The following is a 23,163-nucleotide window of genomic DNA, read 5'->3' as shown; positions in this document are numbered from 1 at the left end:
CTAAACCGAAAAACTGGGCCAGAAATGAGTGCTAAACCGAAAAACTGGACCATGCATGAGGGCTAAACAAAAAAAAAGGGCGATGCATGAGTGCTCTTATATTAATTGTAGTTTATGGGAGAATGGAAACCCATGAGAAGGACACCTCTACCTTCTTGATAGGTGGAAACCCGAAAAACAGAGCCAGCACCTATTAGATATTTAGGTCACATCCAGTACCTTTAATATGCAGTCAATTTCTCAAAAGATAATGCTGCAGCCCATGGAGTTGGATCGATCTGACATTGTGGCTCTCGGAGGTTGTGGGTTACGTGGGGGTTTAGGTGGGCTCACCGCTGAGAACATTTTGAGGTTCATTAATGTAAACAAATACAAACCCAAAGTGTAGGTGTCCTATTGTTCATGATCCCAAAAAAATCAAGCCTGGGCTGGTAAATGGCAGTAACTCAGTGTGTTCTGTGCGCGGCTGCCAGACACGTGGTCCCATAAATGAGTCCTCGCTGCGGCGCAGAACTCACCACTTTCTCCTTGTAAACAATGTATTTCAGCCACTTGAAGTCTTGCCACTTGAATCCTGCCAGGACGAAGAGCGAATCTTTCTCGTATTGTTCTAGTTTCTGAATGGCTCCTTCAGGATATGTGATTCTCAGCGTTGTTTTACTCCCCACGTCCTTTTCAAACCCTTTGACTGGCGCAGAATTTAATCTAAGACAGAAAGAAATCCGGAGTTGTGACCGATGTGGAGCGTGAATCCGAATGTATCTGGTCGTACCGAGGACTTACCGAACCACAACCTCGTACTCGTCAATTTTAGATCCCAGAGATTTGTTGGCGAGGACCCCTCCGTTCCCCACGATGATGCATCGCCGACAGTTCAGACTAAGGAAAAGCAGAAATAAGGATCAGGTTCATACAGTAAGATACGGGCATAAAAAAAATCCATCCTCCCCGAGACCTGCACTGAAGCAATCATCCTCCTGGACTAAAGATCCCTCAGGGAATCATGGAAAAATTGCTCATTACATACTTTAAGAAGTTAACTCCTTCCCGACATGGCAATTTTTTGGAGATGGAGATACCGCATATGTGACATTTTTCTTTCTCCTTTATTTATTTTTAATAGCTGAAAAAAGGAGAATTTAAACTTACATAATTGTATTTTATTTTTTCCATCTTATCTTTAATTTTTTCTTTTTTTACTGTATCTTGTAGTCCCCTTTGGGGACTTGTATCTGTGATCATCACACGGCTTGTGCTGTGACAGTATTGCTGTGTATAGTAATAATCACGGTCTCCTATGAACATCAGCCATGCGTTGGTTTTTCATAGCAGTACTGTGATGACAGGCACGGGGGTCTTCAGGAGACCACTGGCTGTCTTGGTAACCCATCATTAATCCATGATTGCCGATGGACGGTTAGAACAGCGAGTCCCCAGGGCCACACACTGGAGACAAGTCAGACAGGTGGCTCCCCGGTGGCTTTTTCCTGCCCTGGATTGATTGATCTCTCCCGAGTGTGTGCATAGGGAGAGACCTGTCAGTCACTGGCCCTTTAAAAGTTGGCCCATAGCGATCTGGCTTTATGGCTAGAGTCACCCGAGCCTTTATTCTCTGATCCGAGAGAATACGAGATTATACAAATCACACTCTGATCTCCATCTTCTCCATTGTGTCAGTCTGTGGAAATCGCACCGCACTCAGATGTCATCCGAGTGCAGTCCGATGTTTTCCATGCACTCACTGACTTGCATGGCAGAGTGTGATCCAAATATTGGATGCAATCATGCACGCTGCGATTTTTTTTTTCCCCAAGACCAGCTTCATCAGAGGAAAAAAACAGACATGTTCACAGTCCCATAGAATAACATTGGTCCGAGTGCGATCAGATGTTTGCTCAGACCAAAAATTAGGTTTGTGTAAGACGTCTAAGCAATGAATGTGCATTATAAGATTACGACACTCCTGATATAATTAGTGAATTATGGATGACTCACGTTGGTGGGGAGTCACGTGATAAGTGGGACCCATTAATAATACCGTCCCTGTGTTAGAGGAATGTGTAATAGACTGCAGCATCACTCTGACTCATTCATATCATTATTACAGACCTTCGCCATTACACCATGCACACAATATTTCCAGACTTGTCCAGTGACTTATAGCTAGGAAATTGGATAACCCCGTGCCCACCACTGATTGGCAGCTTTCTGCCTATGCACAGAAGACACAGAAAGCCGCCAATCAATGCTGTTTGGCGTGGTTATACAAAGCTCTCATACACTGCCCATGCTCAACACAGATTTAACAGGATTACCCAGCATCTTTGACTTCCACATTAGGTGATTGCCACTTATCAGGTCTTAAAGGGAATTTGTCAGCAATTTTTTTATATATATAATCTGTCAGCAGCAAAATATAAGAGCTGAGACCCTGATTCCAGTGATGTGTCACTTACTAGCCTGTGATTTCTGTTTCAATAAGATCAGTGTTTTATAGGCAGAACATTATCACTACAGGACTAGGTGTCTCGTGCCTCCTAGTCCAACCGTTCCCCAACACTGATTAGCAGCTTTCTGTCAATATACAGTGCACAGAAACCTGGGGTTTTCTCTGCAGTGCTCAGAATGCTGAGCTGTGTATAACCCCGCCCACACTACTGATTGGCAGCTTTCTTTGTATAACTCTGCCCACGCCCCTAATTGGAAGCTTTCTGTGTACAGTATATATTGACAGAAAACTGACCAATCAGTGCTGGGGGTGTGGTTGGACTTGTAGGCACAAGGCATCTAGTCCTGTAGTGATAATATCCAACCATTATCTTATTGAAACAGCAACACAGCCTAGTAAGTGATACATCGTTGGAATCAGGCTCTCTTCCCCCACATCCTGGTGGTCTCAGATGATTCCCTTTAACCCCTTAGTGACGGAGCCAAATTTTTGAAATCTGACCAGTGTCAATTTACAGTATGTGGTAATAACTCTGCTACGCTTCAACAAATCCGGTGATTTTGAGATTGTTTTTTCGTGACACATTATACTTTATGATAATGGAAAATTTAGGTCAATATGTTTTGTGTTTATTTATAAAAAATATCAAAAATTTGAGAAAAATGTTAAAAAATTAGCATTTTTCAAAATTTGAATGATTATCCCTTTAATCCAGATGGTCATACCACAGCAAACCATTAATAAATAACATTTCCAACATGTCTGCTTTATATCAGCACCATTTGTAAAATGTTATTTTATTTTGTTAATATTTTAGGAGGTTTAAAAATGTAGCAGCAATTTTTCATTTTTTCAAGGAAATTTGCTAAATGTATTTTTTTAGGGACTTATCCATGTTTGAAGTGACTTTAGGGGTCCTATATATTGGGAAACCCCCAAACGTGATACCATTTTAAAAACCGCACCCCCTGACATATCGAAAACTGCTGTCAGGTAGTTTATTAACCCTTCAGGTGTTTTACAGGAATTAATGCAAAGTGGCATGACAGAAATAAAAATGTGTATTTTTACCACCTAAATGCCTCTAACTTCTGAACAGATTACTACAGCCGGCAGACTCTAAGGCCGCTATTTGGTCATGAACTGCCATGGCAAACATCAGGACCACACAATCATGATCTGAGGGCACCAATTGGGATAAAGAGGAAGCCCTCACAGTCTGTTAACCATATATAATGATGTAGTCACTATTGACAGCAGCATCTTAGGGTACCGTCTCACAGTGGCACTTTGGTCGCTACGACGGCACGATCCGTGACGTTCCAGCGATATCCATACGATATCGCTGTGTCTGACACGCTACTGCGATCAGGGACCTTGGTGAGAATCGTACGTCGTAGCAGATCGTTTGAAACTTTCTTTCGTCGCTGGATCTCCCGCTGTCATCACTGGATCACTGTGTGACACCGATCCAGCGATGTGTTCGCTTGTAACCAGGGTAAACATCGGGTTACTAAGCGCAGGGCCGCGCTTAGTAACCCGATGTTTACCCTGGTTACCATTGTAAATGTTAAAAAAACCCACTACATACTCACCTTCTGATGTCTGTCACGTCCCCCGCCGTCTGCTTCCCGCACTGACTGTGACCGCCGGCCGTAAAGTAAAAGCAGAGCACAGCGGTGACGTCACCGCTGTGCTGTGCTTTACGGCCGGCACTGACACAGTCAGTGTGGGAAGCTGACGGCGAGGGACGTGACAGACATCAGAAGGTGAGTATGTAGTGTTTTAGTTTTTTTTACATTTACAATGGTAACCAGGGTAAACATCGGGTTACTAAGCGCGGCCCTGCGCTTAGTAACCCGATGTTTACCCTGGTTACCAGCGAACCTCGGCATCGTTGGTCGCTGGAGAGCGGTCTGTGTGACAGCTCCCCAGCGACCACACAACGACTTACCAACGATCACGGCCAGGTCGTATCGCTGGTCGTGATCGTTGGTAAATCGTTTAGTGTAACGGTACCCTAAGGGGTTAAACAGATTTGGACGGTGCAAACACTGATCGTGGCTGATACAGCAAGTTGTCAGCTATAGTGCACAACCGACAGCTGCTGGATTGTCACCTGTATGGGGAGGCTATTCTCTTATATGTCAGGTCAGTTAAAAGACGTATTGGCTGTCATTAAGGGGTTAATAATGTACTTGTCCTATTATTATTTACAATAAATTGTAATCGACCTACATACAGTGGGGCAAAAAAGTATTTAGTCATTCAGCAATAGTGCAAGTTCCACCACTTAAAAAGATGAGAGGCGTCTGTGATTTACATCATAGGTAGACCTCAACTATGGGAGACAAACTGAGAAAAAAAAATCCAGAAAATCACATTGTCTGTTTTTTTTAATCATTTTATTTGCATATTATGGTGGAAAATAAGTATTTGGTCAGAAACAAAATTTCATCTCAATACTTTGTAATATATCCTTTGTTGGCAATGACAGAGGTCAAACGTTTTCTGTAAGTCTTCACAAGGTTGCCACACACTGTTGTTGGTATGTTGGCCCATTCCTCCATGCAGATCTCCTCTAGAGCAGTGATGTTTTTGGCTTTTCGCTTGGCAACACGGACTTTCAACTCCCTCCAAAGGTTTTCTATAGGGTTGAGATCTGGAGACTGGCTAGGCCACTCCAGGACCTTGAAATGCTTCTTACGAAGCCACTCCTTCGTTGCCCTGGCGGTGTGCTTTGGATCATTGTCATGTTGAAAGACCCAGCCACGTTTCATCTTCAATGCCCTTGCTGATGGAAGGAGGTTTGCACTCAAAATCTCACGATACATGGCCCCATTCATTCTTTCATGTACCCGGATCAGTCGTCCTGGCCCCTTTGCAGAGAAACAGCCCCAAAGCATGATGTTTCCACCACCATGCTTTACAGTAGGTATGGTGTTTGATGGATGCAACTCAGTATTCTTTTTCCTCCAAACACGACAAGTTGTGTTTCTACCAAACAGTTCCAGTTTGGTTTCATCAGACCATAGGACATTCTCCCAAAACTCCTCTGGATCATCCAAATGCTCTCTAGCAAACTTCAGACGGGCCCGGACATGTACTGGCTTAAGCAGTGGGACACGTCTGGCACTGCAGGATCTGAGTCCATGGTGGCGTAGTGTGTTACTTATGGTAAGCCTTGTTACATTGGTCCCAGCTCTCTGCAGTTCATTCACTAGGTCCCCCCGCGTGGTTCTGGGATTTTTGCTCACCGTTCTTGTGATCATTCTGACCCCACGGGGTGGGATTTTGCGTGGAGCCCCAGATCGAGGGAGATTATCAGTGGTCTTGAATGTCTTCCATTTTCTAATTATTGCTCCCACTGTTGATTTCTTCACTCCAAGCTGGTTGGCTATTGCTGATTCAGTCTTCCCAGCCTGGTGCAGGGCTACAATTTTGTTTCTGGTGTCCTTTGACAGCTCTTTGGTCTTCACCATAGTGGAGTTTGGAGTCAGACTGTTTGAGGGTGTGCACAGGTGTCTTTTTATACTGATAACAAGTTGAAACAGGTGCCATTACTACAGGTAATGAGTGGAGGAAAGAGGAGACTCTTAAAGAAGAAGTTACAGGTCTGTGAGAGCCAGAAATCTTGATTGTTTGTTTCTGACCAAATACTTATTTTCCACCATAATATGCAAATAAAATGATAAAAAAACAGACAATGTGATTTTCTGGAATTTTTTTTCTCAGTTTGTCTCCCATAGTTGAGGTCTACCTATGATGTAAATTACAGACGCCTCTCATCTTTTTAAGTGGTGGAACTTGCACTATTGCTGACTGACTAAATACTAAATACTTTTTTGCCCCACTGTATGTCACCTCCTGATAAGTGAGATGAGCAGGATAACCCCATTAATACGAGCAATATATATTTCCACTACTAAACAGCAAATGAAGAATTGTGAGTAACTGACACAAAAAGTTTTAGAATTTTGCTGAACTTTTCTCAATATAACGAATAACTTTTTTTTTATTCCAGTAAGAAAAGAAATGTTTGCCATGAAGAACAAGCGTGACGATACTGTACCTGTCCAGAGCTGGCGTCAGGCGGTATTCTTTTGTAGCAGACAAGATTGCTTTGATTAAGTTCTCTGTACAATAGAAAGAATGTAATGTGATGTTAAGAGATGAAGCAGAAGTAACAAGAAAAGGAGAAGTTTCAGTAAAATAATCTGAGATGAAATATCAGCAGGCTCTTTCTAGATCTGCGCAGATCGTCAGCTCTTTGGGCCAGGTTTGCCTGCGGTTATCTCTTGAATTCTGATTTTTTTTTTCTATTTAGATCTAAAACCCCTTATAAATTCCCCTGGATTATAAACACATTCCTGAACAAACAGCCTTAATTCCACGTCGTCTGTTTATGGGAAACTCACATTTAAAAAAAATAATAAAAGGAACGCCTTTTACCAGCAGGAGCATTACATAAGCAATGCAGTCATCGTCACGAGGATGGCCATGAAGGGTCAGCAAACATTACACTATGGATATGGCATCCGCACCCAGATATATTGTGTGGGGGAGGGGGACAATAATTATCTGATTCCTATCAAATCTCAACCAGTCATTATAAATACAGTTTCTGTCTTGAACGCTTTATATCAAAAGAAATCTTACATAGAAAAATGCAGAAAAAAATACAATAAAAATCTTCTCTCTTTATCTCCTACTTTGAATTAAATTTACAACTAAAATGAAGAATTATATAAAGAAATCTCTGTGCCGCAGGCACTCAGCCAAGTCATTTGTTTGGCTGTAAGACAACTGTCTGCAGCAGGAGCCTCCCCCTTCTACCCTGCCTGTAATGGCACATTAGGACAAGATTGTAAATCCCTGCACCCTATCTGTAAATGAAAATGGAGTAGATCAAAAAGAGAAAGATGATAAGATTTGTGTTCTCTGCAGGATTTCTACAAGACAGTTTTAGGAACATGCAGAAAATCCTGCAGAATCTGTGTGAGCAAATACGATCTGATGTTCGCCTTTATTTATTTGCAGCTTTCCACCATGTTCCTCTGTTGAATTTTTTTGTGCAGAAAATCTGCTGCATTTCACTTTCCGAGCATATTAAATGTGATCGTGCCCACTATGCGCCTAATAACACTGTAGAATTTAGATTTTTTTTCTTCTCTATAGTCTTCCATGGGAGCCAGAAAATAATGCATGTAAAAAAAAAAACAACGCACAGAAGGAAAGATTTTTCTACAAAAACGCATTAAGAAAGTAGCTTTGATTCTGCATGAGAAATGCATAAAATAAATTGAAAAACACAATAATCAGAAGATAGTTATTGCATTTTATGGTACAACACCTGCAGATAAAAAGGAGCCGAAATAATGCAGCATTTAAGCTACGTGTGAACTCGGCCTTCTTGTTCCTTTAAAGCATATCTGTCACCAAGTTTTGGCTACTCATTTCACGGCAACATAATGTAGGAAAGGAGACCTTGATTCCAGTGGGTTGCTTGGGGCAGTTTGGATAGAATCCGTTCTCTCGGCTGCAGACCTAGCAGTGCTCAGAATACTGAGGTGTGTATAAACCCGCCCACAACACTGATTGGCTGACAATGTTCAGTGTACACAGAAAGCTGCCAATGAGTGACGGGGGATGGTTACACAGATTAGCTGGACTGGTGTGCATGTGACACCTAGTCCTGCAGTGATAATCTCCTGATTAAACACTGATTGTATTGAAACCACATCAAGTTGCTGAGCAAGTGACACATCCCTGCTCTCTGGTTTCACATTATGAAGATTACATAGCAAAAGCCTGGTGACAGGTTGCCTTTAAGCTCTCCAATGTTCTTATGGTGGGGAATTTGGTGGATCAAGGTGTAAAGACGTCATGTCCCTTTATCGTCACTTTCCATTAGAATCGTATACTGAGGGATGTGACTCAGCGTCTAGGAAGTCTCCGAGGGAAGAGAGGCCATGACACAAAGCTACAAAGTGCTGGAGAGGCTGCCAAATAAATCACATTAATATTGTCTTTTTGGACATGATGCAGAAACTGTAAAGTTAATAAGCATTCCTGCACCGACTTCACTGGAACGCCAAGATTAATATTTGTACTGAACTTAAAACAACTGACAGGAGAGTAAACCCCGATTCCAGAACACAACCAGGTACATCTACTAATAGACATAAATCCATCGAGTCCAACCTATAACCTAACAGGCTGATCCAGAGGAAGGAAAATACACCATGAGGCAGATGCTAATTGCCCCAACTCCACATGTGGCAACCGGACTAGTTCCCTGGATTAGCGTCCCATCATGAAATCTAGTACCCATAACTTGTAATATTATATCTTTCAAGAAAGGTATCATGGGCCTCCTTGACCTTGTTTAGTGATTCAACATTTGCAATATCATGAGGCAGAAAGTTCCATAACTTCACTGCTCATACAGTAAAGAATCCATAATCTCACTGCTCGTACAGTAAAGAATCCATAATCTCACTGCTCGCATTGTAAAGAATCAATAACATCACTGCACGCACTGTAAAGAATCCATAATCTCACTGCTCGCATTGTAAAGAATCAATATCACTGCTCGCACTGTAAAGAATCCATAATCTCACTTCTTGAACTGTAAAGAATCCATTATCTCACTGTTCGCACTGTAAAGAATCCATAATCTCACTTCTTGAACTGTAAAGAATCCATTATCTCACTGTTCGCACTGTAAAGAATCAATAATATCATTAAAAAATGCAGAAAGAACAGCACTTACCATTCCTTAAAAAATATGATGTCCTTCATTTCATGTGGTAGGACAGTCCTTAGAAAGCAGGGGGAGCGAGAAAGTGAAGGAGGACAACAGACGTTTGGACCTGCAGAAGCGCTGGGAACGGCCGTTGTCCTCCTTCACTTCCTTGCGCCCTCTGCTTTCTAAGGACTGTCCCACCACATGAAATAAAGGACATCATATTTTTTAAGGACTGGTGAGTGATGTTTTTTCTGCATTTTTTTTATTATACTTCTTTCCATTTTACATGCACCACCATTCCTATATTTAAGTGGTGTGCCTTACAATAACCAGTGATTTGCGCACTAGTTGACTGGTTGGTGCTGTTTTTTCTCGTATCTTTTTTCTATATCAATAATATCACTGCTCACACTGTAAAGAATCCATAATCTCACTGCACGAACTGTAAAGAATCCATAATCTCACTGCACGAACTGTAAAGAATCCATAATCTCAATGCTCGCACCGTAAAGAATCACTGCCTGGCTGTGATGATGATTAAACCTCCTTTCCTGCTGACGTAGAGGATGCCCCCTTGTCATAGGTGGATGCCTAAGTGTAAAAATATTATTATACCGATCTCTCCATACATTGTAATAAGATCGCCTTTAAGACTCAATTTTTCCAAACTAAATAACCCCAAGTCTGATGACCTGTCATTGTCCTGCAGTTCATCCAGTCCCTTAGTAGCTTTCGTCGCTCTTCTCTGCACCCGCTCTGGTTCAGCTCTGTGTCTTTCTTATACACCAAAGTCCAAGACTGTACATTGTATTTTAAAAGAGCTGCAGCCTCTGATGAGATAAGTTGTGTGATTTAGACTACCGTAGACTCCGGTAGACGGCGCAGATGAGCTGGAGTCACTATCATGTCTTATGCTTTGGCAAAAAGGAAAAAAAGAGCATGAACCGCACATCCCAAAATCATACGTTGATCTAAAGCCGCTAGGCAAAAATTTAAATACTGAACATGAGGTTTTCAGTTTAACATTCTGATCAGACTGTATGAAGCCCACTGCCCCTTCACGGCAAACCTCGTAGTGGGTCCTAACGCCCTAACGGAGCGGAGCCGTGCGGCGACCACCGCCGCAGCGGCCATGCACCAGCAGGGCGGACGGCCTGTTGCCCCACAGCACCCATGCTGCGAGACTGAGCCCCCATGACTCCAGACCGCGCCGCCCCACCAGCACAAAGCCACAGCAACAATGGCCGCCACACAGCACCAGCACCAAAATGAAAAGGAGTATTTAAACTCACCTTCCTCCAGCTCTTCAGTGAGAGCCAAAATGGGCTAGACCCCTTACTTTGCAGTCTCCTGCTAATTAAAATCACCTGAGCCAAATGGGAGACTGCAAAGTAAGGGGTCTAGCCCATCTTGGCTCTCACTGAAGAGCTGGAGGAAGGTGAGTTTAAATGCTCCTTTTCATTTTGGTGCTGGTGCTGTGTGGCGGCCATTGTTGCTGTGGCTTTGTGCTGGTGGGGCGGCGCGGTCTGGAGTCTTGGGGGCTCAGTCTCGCAGCATGGGTGCTGTGGGGCAACAGGCCGTCCGCCCTGCTGGTGCATGGCCGCTGCGGCGGTGGTCGCCGCACGGCTCCGCTCCGTTAGGGCGTTAGGACCCACTACGAGGTTTGCCGTGAAGGGGCAGTGGGCTTCATACAGTCTGATCAGAATGTTAAACTGAAAACCTCATGTTCAGTATTTAAATTTTTGCCTAGCGGCTTTAGATCAACGTATGATTTTGGGATGTTCGGTTCATGCTCTTTTTTTCCTTTTTGCACTATCATGTCTTACATTGGTGACAGATGTGAAATAGGCCCCAGAGATGGTGACTTATAATGGAATATTTAGCCAGACCGGCTATGGAAAAACTTGGCAGGATATTAAATTCATTGACCATCCTGCCCTATGATGTAGTTGCAGTCAGGCAGGATTCATCAGTGCAATCCTTCCTGCCGCTCTGATGAATAATCCATTACATCCTAAACCATTTAATCATTTCAATATTTTTTACCATTTTTATCCTGTTAGCTGAGAATTCACAAGCTTTATAGGCGTCCTCTATAGGGAAATACCCATCTCTCATTCATCCGCCCTCCAGCAGAGTATAGAGCCATAAGCTGAGCCCCTACGTAGCTGGATGACGCGGTGGAGCTGTCAATCTCAGCTTCGTGCTCCTCGCTTCGCTCTATTCCCATGTAGCTATAAAGGCTGCAGTGTCCGTGCACTGTCGTTACCCGCAGACTCACAGAGCATGCACGTGTCAATCATCCAGAGGGCAGACCTGCGGGAGGGAAGACTTGTCCCTACAATCAAGATCTGGGGATAAGTCACTGTTGTGCATTTTGTCTTTCTGGCCATAATGCCTGGATTCCCAAGATTGAGAGCAGTGGGTATCAGTCTCATACCCCATTTCAGGCATCACCCCAGCAGACTTCTAACAAGATAGCCCCAGCTATGACGTAGTGGTGTCAGCTCCGGATTCCCGCTGCAGCATCCAGACCCTCAGTTATGAATCCAATTGCCGAGAGAGATTTTTTTTTCCTGCACACAATCCTTGGCAATCGGAAATTTTGCATTTTAGTCTCTTTATATGCCCTTAGTGGCCTCTTTCTACCATGTCTGGGTGTCCGTGATCGTATTTTTTATCAACCAAGAAAATCTGATCAATTATGCAACTCACACTTTGATCAAGCTCCAATCAGAGGGTCAGTTTAATGTGATAAGATTCTCTCAGATGAGAAGATGGAAAATAACATTTCTCCGTCTTCTCCATTTTGTCATTCCATGAAAATCAGACTGCGCTCCGATGTCATTTGAGTGCAGTCTGAAGTTTCCCACACATTTATCGACTAAGATCAACTTGGGCACGCAACAATGCAACAGGTGTCAACAGTTAAGACTGGATAAAAGTGGAATAATGTTGTGAGGAATGTTTTTGTGGCACATCTCGAGTTTTATGATACTTATTGGGCAGGCGTTTGTATAGTTGAGTTGTCCAGGGTTCACATTTGTAGTCACTCTGTGTGACTGCAGACATGTTAATCCTCACAGAGTGCACAATGCAAGCTGTCAGGATTCTCTGATGTTAGCGCTGGGACCAGGCGGCCATGTGATTGCAACTATGTGATTTGCAAAGTTGCAGGGGCATTCCTACCAGACATGTCTGGCCACGCTCAATTCAGTTGCACGTCTAGTCAGCAAGTGACTGCATGTATGCAAATCACACTCGTCGCCGACATGGGAGAATCCTGATGAAGGATTCACGCTATGTGACTGCAGACTTGGATTCCAAGCCTGGACAACCCCTTTAACAAAGCATTTTGGCTGACAAAGTCAAACCCTTCAAGCAAGCAGCTTACCATATGGCAGAAGAACACTTAACAGAGCAAGGCAACAAGGTTTGACTAGTTTCCATGAGCATAAAAGAGAATTTTCCTTGCTGCCGTGGCTGTCACAATCCTCAGACCTTAATCTGATAGAGGGGTGGTCTCCAACCTGTGGCAAAAATTATTTTGACTCTTTTTTCAGCAATTTTAGAGTTTTAGAGGTTTATTAATATTTTCTGAAATCATTGGAAAAAATACACAACATCTGACCCTTAACTTTCCTGTAGAAAAAAATGAGGGAAACCATCAACCAGCAGGTTAGCTGCAATTGTCTGACCCTAGAACGGCTTTACTTTTACTGTAGTTATTATTATTTATCTGATTTCCCAACTTCATAGCTTCCGGAGAGACTAATAATTCACCAGTTACCAGTTCACTAAACTGGGCTGACTGCCTGCGAGGGTTCTTTGGAGAAGTCTTTGGCAGTTCAGTCTCCAACCAGAGGTGTAACTGGAGGCATCTGCGCTTTGTTGTGAGCCGCCATACTACATCATGAAATCCAATATTCTTATATGACAACATGTAAGGCATGCCACAGAGGAGCCTCTCCTCCTTCTGAGGGAGACGTCTAATTTTAAACATTACTATGGTAGAGGGCCCCTTTGTGACTCACGGCACGACTCTATGCCACATCTGCCATGAATCAGTGCAACAAAAACAAAGGAAAGTTGAGCAGAACAATATAATACAGATGACATCAAGACTGGTAGGAATTCCAGAAGATATGACCCACACTGGGAGAAGCCACAGGGAAAGCAATCAGCCACAGGGATGCTCCTGCAGCCCTGAAGTTACTTTTCTGATTGGGCTGGGGTGCAGGCATTTTACTTTTTAGAATGGAGCAACTTCCATCCGCAGACTGTCTGCAACTCTAAGATTTATGTGTAAAGATGTTTGGGGATAAAAAAAACTCCACTAAATATTTACTGGCTGCTAAAGGTCAGATTTGGCTCTATATATAGCCTAGAAATGTAAAAGTAAACTAAATATCAACTTTGATGCTGTTTTGTTTTCTTTTCAAGTCTGTTTCTACTTTATGAATTGTAGCTAATAGTTGTTGAAGACTGGAAACGGTCAACAAGCCAGCCAGTTTAAGTGTTTGTACTGTAGTGATAATCTTTAAGAGTACATTAAAAGGGTTGTCCGGTCTTAGGCTATTAGTCTGCAGTTACTTTATGAGACTGCAGACTTGCGAGTCCTCACATCGCACAAACTACACGCTGTGATTCAGGAATGTGACTGAAAGTATGCGGTCACGTGCAGACTAGACTTGCATCGCCTCGTTCATTACAAGTGTATTCAGCAAGGCCGGGCACGTCTAGTTGGAATGTGGCCGGAAGTATGCAAATAGCATACTTGTGGTCACAAGACTGCCTGCTCTTTGCAGCGTTCAGTATGCATGCTGTGAGGATTCCCAAGTCTGTAGTCACAAGATTGAGTACAGATTTGTAGCCTAAAGGTCAGACAATCCCGTTAAAGGTGTTGCTTTCTTCAGGAGAGCACAGGAAACCGGCCACTACTGATAGATGGACTGCAGTGGTGGCTGGTTACCTAAGATGAGAATGGAGAGGATTTTTAATTAGACGTAAAATGCAATTTGCTAGTTTTTACAATTACTTTGTGAGTAGTTGAGACGACCCCTGTAAAGGGGTTATCCCATGAAGACCATCCTTTCTGTAACTGATGATTTTCTAGTAAGCTGATCACGGAGTTTTCCAGCTGAAGCTACTACAACCATTTGCCGCAGTGTAGTGAATGCGGTCCCTGTTATATCATCCTACCATCCACACATTATATGCCTGTCCTCATTTTGCACCCATACTGTGCACTATATGGCACATCAGTGACAACAAGTCTCCAGTGTTGAGCAGCAGAGAAGCCGCAGACACGTGCGCGGCAGATTCTTACACGTTGGCCGGTGAAGAATGAGGCCTCAGTGGCACGCACATCAGCAGAGAGTCAGCCCAACCGCAGCATTGTTCATCTCCGCATGCAATGTGGACGGCACAAACCATCAGAAAAATGTAACGGTAATTACAGTCAACCCTCGCTGGAAATGGCAAACAAGAGCTAATTGTTTCTAACTTCATGTGAGACATTTCGGAAATGTTAAAGCCGACATGAATGGCAGCAGTTGAGCAGAAGTTTGGCAGCGAGACAGACGGGTTGTAAGGCTCTATGTGGACTGGAAATGTCAATGCTGTTTGTCTGCGCTATTATTCAGGAAATCCGGTCAGGGTAATTACACGACATTACAGCAGCACAGAACGAGAGCAAAGGGAGAAGATCGACAAGATCTTCAGTATTTCATGTCCAGCTCCAGCCTGGTGTGTTTTTTTTTTCTCAACCTAAAAAGGATTGCAATAAATTGTTCTAGTATGTCAGCTATTTGCTGCAGGGATAAGAAGCGCTCCACACCTATCTTCTGTGGAAAAGAGCCTTCACTACACTTTCAAATACAACTCAAGGAATCCTTAAGACAATGAGCAAGTCTCTACTATTCGGTTACCCTCTCACTAACCTCTCCCCTCTCCAATTTATCCTGAATGCAGCACCACAATCATATTCCTCTCCAGCCGTTACACCAATACCTCCACGCTGTGCCAGTCATTACACCGGTTGCCCATCCACTACAGAATACAATATAAACTCATCTCTCTCTCACAAAGCTCTCCAAAGTTCTGTAAAAAATTGGAATGAGATTTCTTTTTTTCACTTTGGCTGATCTTCTTTTATTATATTACAATCACTGATCAGTTCTAGTTATACTATTGAACTCCTGAAATATTTCTTGGCTGAGATTTTCCTTTGTGTACAGTTTCCTCCCTTAGGCCACATTCACACGTTCAGTATTTGGTCAGTATTTTACATTAATATTTGTAAGCCAAAATAGAGTGGAATAATCTGAGGAAAAATATAATAGAAACACGTCACCACTTCTGCATTTTTCACCTACTCTTGATTTCAGCTTACAAATACTGATGTAAAACACTGACCAAAGACTGAACATGTGAATGTGCCCTTATAATCGGTGTACACTTAGAACTTGTAGTTTTTTCCATTTTTGAAATGTTATCAGAAGAACAATCTAATTAATGCCCCTCTTTTTTGGATATAATTTCTCAGATGTTATCCTTTGTAGACATTATCAGTATGACCTTCCCCTATGGTATGTGTCGCCGTTTTTCCTTTATGACATTCATTTGATGCAAATCATTATCAATAAATCTTTATACATTTTTATACTTCTATGTTGGTAGTCTCCCCACATTTTTTAGGCCTCATATTCTATGAAATCAGAGGCAAAAGTCTGATCCAGGCAAATAATTTTCTTTTTTAACTCCAATAAAAATTTACAATAAAGGTAGGATTAAGGTATAAAATAAAGGTAGTATTATAGAATGCAGGAGTATTGTTTAGAAATTTTCAATTTTTTCCCATCTACAGCACCTATGCAGAACTATGTATCTCCTTGGTCACTGACAAAATACAATCCATTTGCATTCATCTGACTTCTTGCAGAGGCACATAGGTAGAATAGCAATATGGAGCATACAACGCACCTGGCGGTCGCCATGTGTTGGGTCTAAAACTAATAAAATTCCACCACATTCTGTACCTAATCTTCGCCTCTGTTCTCAGAATCAAGGCTCGCATAACCAGAACCTCATTATTCACCCTCATAAATGTGTTCTTTCTTTTCTCCCAGCCAAGGAAAGCGCAATATTAAATTCAGCTGGATGGGCCACTTGCACTTAATGAAGAACATACAGCCAAGAGAAGAGGGTTTACGAGAGGAAGTTGTGTTCTGAATTATGCACTTGAAGACGTCTCCAGAACAGATTCTTCTGAATCTTTAAGGAAAATCAAACCAGTTTCCTTTAATAAACTGTTACCTGCAACATCTGCCGAACAGACATATCTGAGGTCCCCTCTCAATAACATCAGTCACGAGTTGCTTCAATATAGATAAAAGAACTTAATAGACTCCGGGACACGTCTTAGGACCTCAAGCAGAGTTTACACTTGACAATTTTTCACCAATTTTTCAGCAATATTTTTATTTTTTACAAGCTATAGAACATCAAATGCATTTTGGTTGTAATACCATCAGTCTCTGCAAAGAAAAAAAAATTCTAACCAATCCAAATCCTTGTTTGAAAGACATCAAAGGATCCACTAGCTAGTCTCTATAGACGTTAACTTGCTGGTGGGCACCATTAGAGGGGTTGTCTTGTGTTCCTAACTTCAGGAGCACACTGCTCCCCTACCCTACGGGTTCCTGCTTGATTTGGGGTGGTGTTCTTGTGAATATTGACAGGTCCGGCCGGAGGCATGCCTGGACCATAAACTCGAATTGTGAGCTCTCCCATCCTGATGGCAGAAGTTATGGGGTGTTTTTACAAACACTTTGCAATTTTTCCAACTTAATAAGATAAGATATTAAGGCAACCCCTTTAAAGTGAACACAATTGAAGAAAAGCTAATTTCCATCATAAACTTAGGACTTTGCGTTAACACACCATATGTAGTTATTATTCACGCAACTGTGCAACAGCTACTACTCCCAAATCATTTATACGTGTAAGCTCTGGTGATGGCTTATCTCCCATGAGAATTAAGAATCAGGCATATTGACATCAAACAGACCAATTCTGCTTTTCCATATGTGTTAATGAAGGAGAATTCTGACACCCCTACATTAGATGGTCAACTGTGGTTAGCTGACGTTTATCTAATGAGTGTGGTCTCGTTAGCATTATAATGGTGGGACTGATGAGATTGTTCCTTGAGTATCTTGGACCTTTCCTCTTGTAGAATCTAATTGTACAATGCAAGAATGGACTCAGACTGAAGAAGGCCCCTGAGCAAGAACAATATATGGGCCCTTTGAAGTTCAATAGCTCATCATAATGTAGAACTCAACTTTCTTTGGAGGTGGAAGTGGCCCACTAAATCTCTTAGGGTCCCAACTCCACAGATTGAACAAATGGTGTATCTGCCTCTGGTACAATATAACAACCTGGTCCCATCCATTGCTTGCATCGCTGCCAATGTTGTGTTCTTGGTGGATGACGAATGTCGTTACAACTCTTCCAGGTAAGGTTTCCATGTGTGTGCATGTGATCTGTCTACTGCCACCAGCATGAAGAAGGCTCGGATTGTGAGGTCTGTTCCGCTTGGCTACACTACAGGTAAACAAATGCGGCTCACCCAGGGTGACCCAGTGAAAGAATAGCCAAGTCACCATGAGCAAAGAGATCAGGTAGCATGAGCTGGGGAATGGGGCAACTCTTTTTCCTTTTTTTTTTCTTGCATATAGAAAACTTGTAGTAGGTTTAACTTGCTGAGGAGGTCAATCTGCAGACGGAAACGTGCTAAATCATTTATACTACAATTCAATCAAGTGATGAAAGAGCATCTGGTTCGTGAAGAAATTCTACATTTAGTGGTATCACCTCTCCACTGGTTAAATAAAACTGACATATCAAGCACATCGCCTTAAGGGTCGAGCTGCAAGCAAGAAGAAATACCGTCTTTACGAGACCATCAGAGGTAACTAACTGGCAGGTGCCAACCAGAACGGACACCACTCAATGAGATGTTTCCAAGTTAGAGAATGTTCTTCGTACTAACGGTACAATAATACTCTTTGGTTTAGATTTTTTTGATAGTTCTCCAAAATGTGGATCTTTGGTACTCAGAATGCAGTAAGGAGACAGAAGACCTGTTAAGAGTGGACATTTTGTAGACCCTCTAGATGGCACAAAGAAATTTTCTTAGCTTACCCAGAATGGACACCACTCAATGAGTTGTTTCCAAGTTAAGGAAAGTTCTTTGTATTAACGTTATAATATACTCTTGGGTTTTGACTTTTTTGATACTTCTCCTAAATGTGAATCTTTGGTACTCTGGCTGCAGTGAGAAGGCAGGAGATCTTTTAGGAATAGAAATTATGTAGACCCTCTGGACGGCGCAAAGAAATCTTCTTGAACAAGCTTTTAACTGAGTTATAACTTTCTCCAATTCTCAACTTCTTACAGTCATCAGGAATTGGTGGTTGCTCCAGGGATTAAGAACCGGTGAAGTGATGATATAGATAGTAGCAGCAATCACTTGATAATGGCGGAGATGGGACAAGGGCAAGACTCAAGGCAGTTCCAGGAACAAGAATGGAGCCATGGAAGGAGAATAGGTCACAAGTCAAACCGCAACAAGGGTCGAGTAACAGACAAGTTCAGAAATAGTCCAAATTTCTTTGGAAACTGAGTGAGGTCAGCTCTACAATTCGATGTGGGTGACAACGGTGAACGTACTTATATAAAGTTATCAGCAACAGGTGGTGGTTCCTGTTATTGAGGAACATCATAAACCTACTGAGGACGTCACTTATGTAACGGCAGCAAATAAACAATTATGAATTTCAGATCCCTAATAATCACAATGATCTAAAGTTTCCATTATCAAAGAGAAAGTCGGTCAATATAAGGAATAAATTGGTCTTTTTGTTCACTCATTTCTGATCAGCCATAACAGTAAATGACCTGTCTAAAAGCAGAAAATGATCAGCAATAAGATATATAATATTTATCCATAATATCCCCATACAAATCATCATTCTTAGCGCTGAGACCTATAAAGACATCACATGAGGCTACAAGAGCAACAGCCGGGCTAGGAGTCAACTCCTTCTCAAGGGCAACAAAGGTCTCAATGATGGATATGACTGGCTTGCTAACCAAAAATTAATTTCCATTAGATTTGTCCTTTAACACTGGGTTTTAAAGGGAATATGTGAGTAGGCTTTTGCTATTTAATCTGAGAGCGGAACAATATTGGGGCAGAGACCTGATTCCAGGAGTGTGTCACTTGCTCAACAGCTTGCTGTAGTTTTCAATACAATTAGTGTTTTATCAGCAGGAGATTATCACTGCAGGACTAGGTGTTGCTTGCCAGGAAGTCCAACTATTCTGTGTAACCCCGCCCCCACCATGGATTCGCAGCTTGCTGACAGTGTATACTGGAAGCCACCAATCAGGGGAGTGGGTGGGGTTATACACTGCTCAGCATTCTGAGCACTGCTACATCACATTATTTTATGTCAGAGAAATGTTACTGAATTTCGGCACTCTCGGGGTACAGCTAAATTAGTTTGTACTTTGTGCACGCTGCCACAATTTCCCTGTATTCAAGTGGGTTGTTATGTGATAGCAATCATGCGATTTACAAACTTTTGGTCACATGCCAACTAGATTATCATTGTTTACACTCAATAAAACATTGAGAAAAGCGGATGAGAGTCTAGTTGGCATGTGACCACAATTATGCAAATCAGCTACTTGTGGTTACGCGAGCGTCCCTTGCACTGGGGATACTGGGGAATCATGAAATAGTGCGTATGCATTACACACTTTCTTTATTGGGAAAATTTGTTTTAGAGACAGAAAGACCTCCCTTAATAAGATCCAGAAGCCCCTAATACCAATTCAGCAGCTCATTATTAAGCCAATCTTGCACCCTTAAAGGGGTTGTTTGGTAAAGACAAGTTATCACCAATCCACGTGACGACTTGTTGATTGGTACGGGTTTATGCACTGGGACTCTCACCAATTTTGGGACACTTGTATCCTCATTAGGAAGGTGCGGTAGTGTGCATGCTTAATTCCCGCTCCATCCATTCTCCATGGGGCTGCCAAGCGCTGCGCTCGGCTTTTTCTGGCAGCCTTATAGAGCGGCGCTGGATAAAAGTCGTAAAATAAATTCTCCGTACTACCGATCGAGGCAGGTCCCAACGGTTGGCCCCCCTGTGGATAGGGAATAACATGCTTTCCCCGGTCCACCGTTTAACCGCTGTGAACTTAAAAAATCTACCAAATCATTGATTCATCATCCTCCCAATGTTCATCATGCACATTGTAATCGCTATACGACAACGGCACGATAGATTCTACACATATAGTTACCTTGTCCTTTAATTCCAAAAGGTGGCAAAAATTCCCTGATTCTTCCCCATTTTCTAAAGGAATCGTCAAGAAACATTGGTGCTGGTCTTGAAAACCTACAAGACAAAGTGAAAAGAATTCGTTCAACTCTTCATCCGTCCTTCAAAATCAATGATCTCAGTGAAGTCAAACGGCATCAATGACAGGAAAACAATAAATTCCCCCAAATCCAACAAAAACCTGGCCCAATGGGCGGCAAATAATGAAACATCCCGTATTACAAATATTACACAAGTAGTCATCCTGCTCCGATATTTCTTACTGCTCTTATTGTTTTCTGTGGATTCGTTTCCTTTCATCTGACGCATTAGATCTTACATGCGACCGTCGCTGCTCTACTCTGATTTGGTCCTTTCTTGGGGATCATACTCCCCCACACCCCTTTAAACCTAATATTTCCCTAAAAAAGTGTTGTGTCAAATGGTCCCTATTGGTACGGCATCCATTTTAAGCGGATCCATTGCAATAATTACATAAGACAATTAATTTGGCCTTGTATCATTTTTTATTTGTTGATGCCTAAAACGTTATGTCATCCAAACGGACACACGGACGGAGCGCCATAGAGATGAAAAAGCAAAAATGTTACGGACGGAACCCTGCCTAAAATTGTACCCAGTGTGCGCAATCTTCAGCTTGGACTTCAAACTGATACAAAGTATCAGAACAGAAGAGACTTGATGATGTATACATCAGACGTGAGTATTGGGCAACAAAGTTTCCAACATCTTGATGCAATTAGTTGTGGTCGCGTTTTCTTACAAAAATAGGGATTTCAAAACCGTAAAGAATTAAAAAAATGTAAATGATAAAAGAAAGTTGCAGAACTTATTGTAAAGGTGTTATAAGTTATATTATCCTAAAATCAGGAAACCACTTTAACATTACTCAGCGGAGATGCCATTTCCATTGATTTATACACTTGTCGCACAGATGACTTACAACTAGGAAGTCAGCCAGAGTTTGGACAGATGTCCCCAGTGTTATCACAGACTAGAGATCACGAAAAAGCAAGCAAAAGCCTCAACAAGGACGTGAATCCTTCCCAGGGGAGCCATCTTCTCGTTTTTTAGTCATCTTTGCTGTGTAGCAGATGGAGGGGAGATTGTGGTATGTAAAAGTGGGAGTCTGTGCTGACAGTCAGCTAAGTTATTCATGAGGGGAGCACGAAACCCTGGAGCCCAGGCCGCCTGTATAATGGGCTTCCTGCGTGGACATGAGATTACCATCCTGCATTCTACTTCTGGGACGGGAACATTACCTGACACCATTGCATTGGTTTTGTCCAGGGCGCGGGGATGGAGACAGTGAATTATTCATCCCCTTATTATCGAGCGTGTAACATGAACATTCTTACATTAGCTTAAGAGCCTACGGCATTATGAGCCCAGAGCACCCAACTAATTAAAGGGACAAAACATCTGCCTGCATGATTAATTAAAAAACATAACGTGTCCTTAGGATAGGCCAAAAGAGTGTGATTAGTGGTGATCAGACCCAGGTACCCTCACTTATCAGCCCCAAAAAAAGATTACAGGTCAACCCCTATCACAGAATGCAACATGGAATAGAGCCTTGCTCTTGTCACTACTGCAATCAAGGGGCTGCGGCTCTATAAAGGGTTAATACAAAGAATACAACATCCTTAATTTGGGATGCAAAAAGTTGTTGAAGTCACACCAACTCTGCAGGACACTTCAAGAGGAGATGAGTCTCGTCAGTCACTCACCTCCACTCAGGGTTACTGATAAATGGCAGCACCATCGTCTCATGATCAATGATGAAAATGTGGACACTTATCGTTAGTGTGTGAAGTGTAGCATGAGAGTCAATGAAAGGGGAAGAGATTTACTCCATGAAACATCGATCATACTGAGAACATGTATTATTTGTTTCTACCGTTTTCCCATAGAGCGTTCCAGTGACTAAATACAATTTTGGTAAAATTTTCAAAACTAGTGGGACATAAATTAGATGATGTACAGACCATAATTCTTTAGCATTTATATCTCTACCATACATTAAAGACCCATGTACACTGGCCAGTAATCTATCAGATTGTAACGCTGGCGCGACCCATCCTTCACAATAATCATGTAATGCGAATGGATTGAGGAACTGAACGATGAGTTAAAAAATGCTCATTCATCGTGCGTGAAAATGTTTTAGGTGAGCGAAAAAATTCTAGTTCAACCTTTGAAAATTGTGTAATGGAAACGGAGATTGTTTGCTTATTCAACGATTTGACCAACAGATAAAGAGAAGTGGAGATTCATGTCCTAAATAGGTAAAACTGTGAGAAAACCCCCCCAAAAAACATCAGCGTTCCTCTAAGTGTGTACTACATAATATCTGTGAGAGGGTTTTTGCTGACTCGGACGGGATTTGCACCTATAGACACAACGCTCGGACAGGCTGTGCATCTATAGACACAACGCTCGGACAGGCTGTGCATCTATAGACACAACGCTCGGACAGGCTGTGCATTTATAGACACAACGCTCGGACAGGTTGCGCATCTATAGACACAACGCTCGGA

General features: G+C 42.3%; 1 protein-coding gene across 11 annotated transcripts in view; it reads right to left on the bottom strand.

Moving 5' to 3' along the window:
- The window catches only part of ST3GAL3 (ST3 beta-galactoside alpha-2,3-sialyltransferase 3), a 308,813-nt gene that overhangs the window by 24,566 nt on the left and 261,084 nt on the right, over positions 1 to 23,163 (bottom strand). For all 11 annotated transcript variants that reach the window (XM_077277836.1, XM_077277842.1, XM_077277840.1 and 8 more), the window contains 4 exons: positions 20,586 to 20,680; positions 6,522 to 6,585; positions 784 to 879; positions 519 to 705 (listed from right to left, as the gene is read on the bottom strand). In XM_077277836.1, coding sequence (XP_077133951.1) covers positions 519 to 705; positions 784 to 879; positions 6,522 to 6,585; positions 20,586 to 20,680 — 442 coding nt within the window. The remainder of the gene's footprint in view (positions 1 to 518; positions 706 to 783; positions 880 to 6,521; positions 6,586 to 20,585; positions 20,681 to 23,163) is intronic.

This window comes from Ranitomeya variabilis, chromosome 8 (assembly GCF_051348905.1).
Source record: "Ranitomeya variabilis isolate aRanVar5 chromosome 8, aRanVar5.hap1, whole genome shotgun sequence".
Lineage (NCBI taxonomy): Eukaryota > Metazoa > Chordata > Amphibia > Anura > Dendrobatidae > Ranitomeya > Ranitomeya variabilis.
The sequence above is the reverse complement of the archived record's forward strand: the minus strand, read 5'-3'. Positions and strand labels throughout refer to the sequence as shown.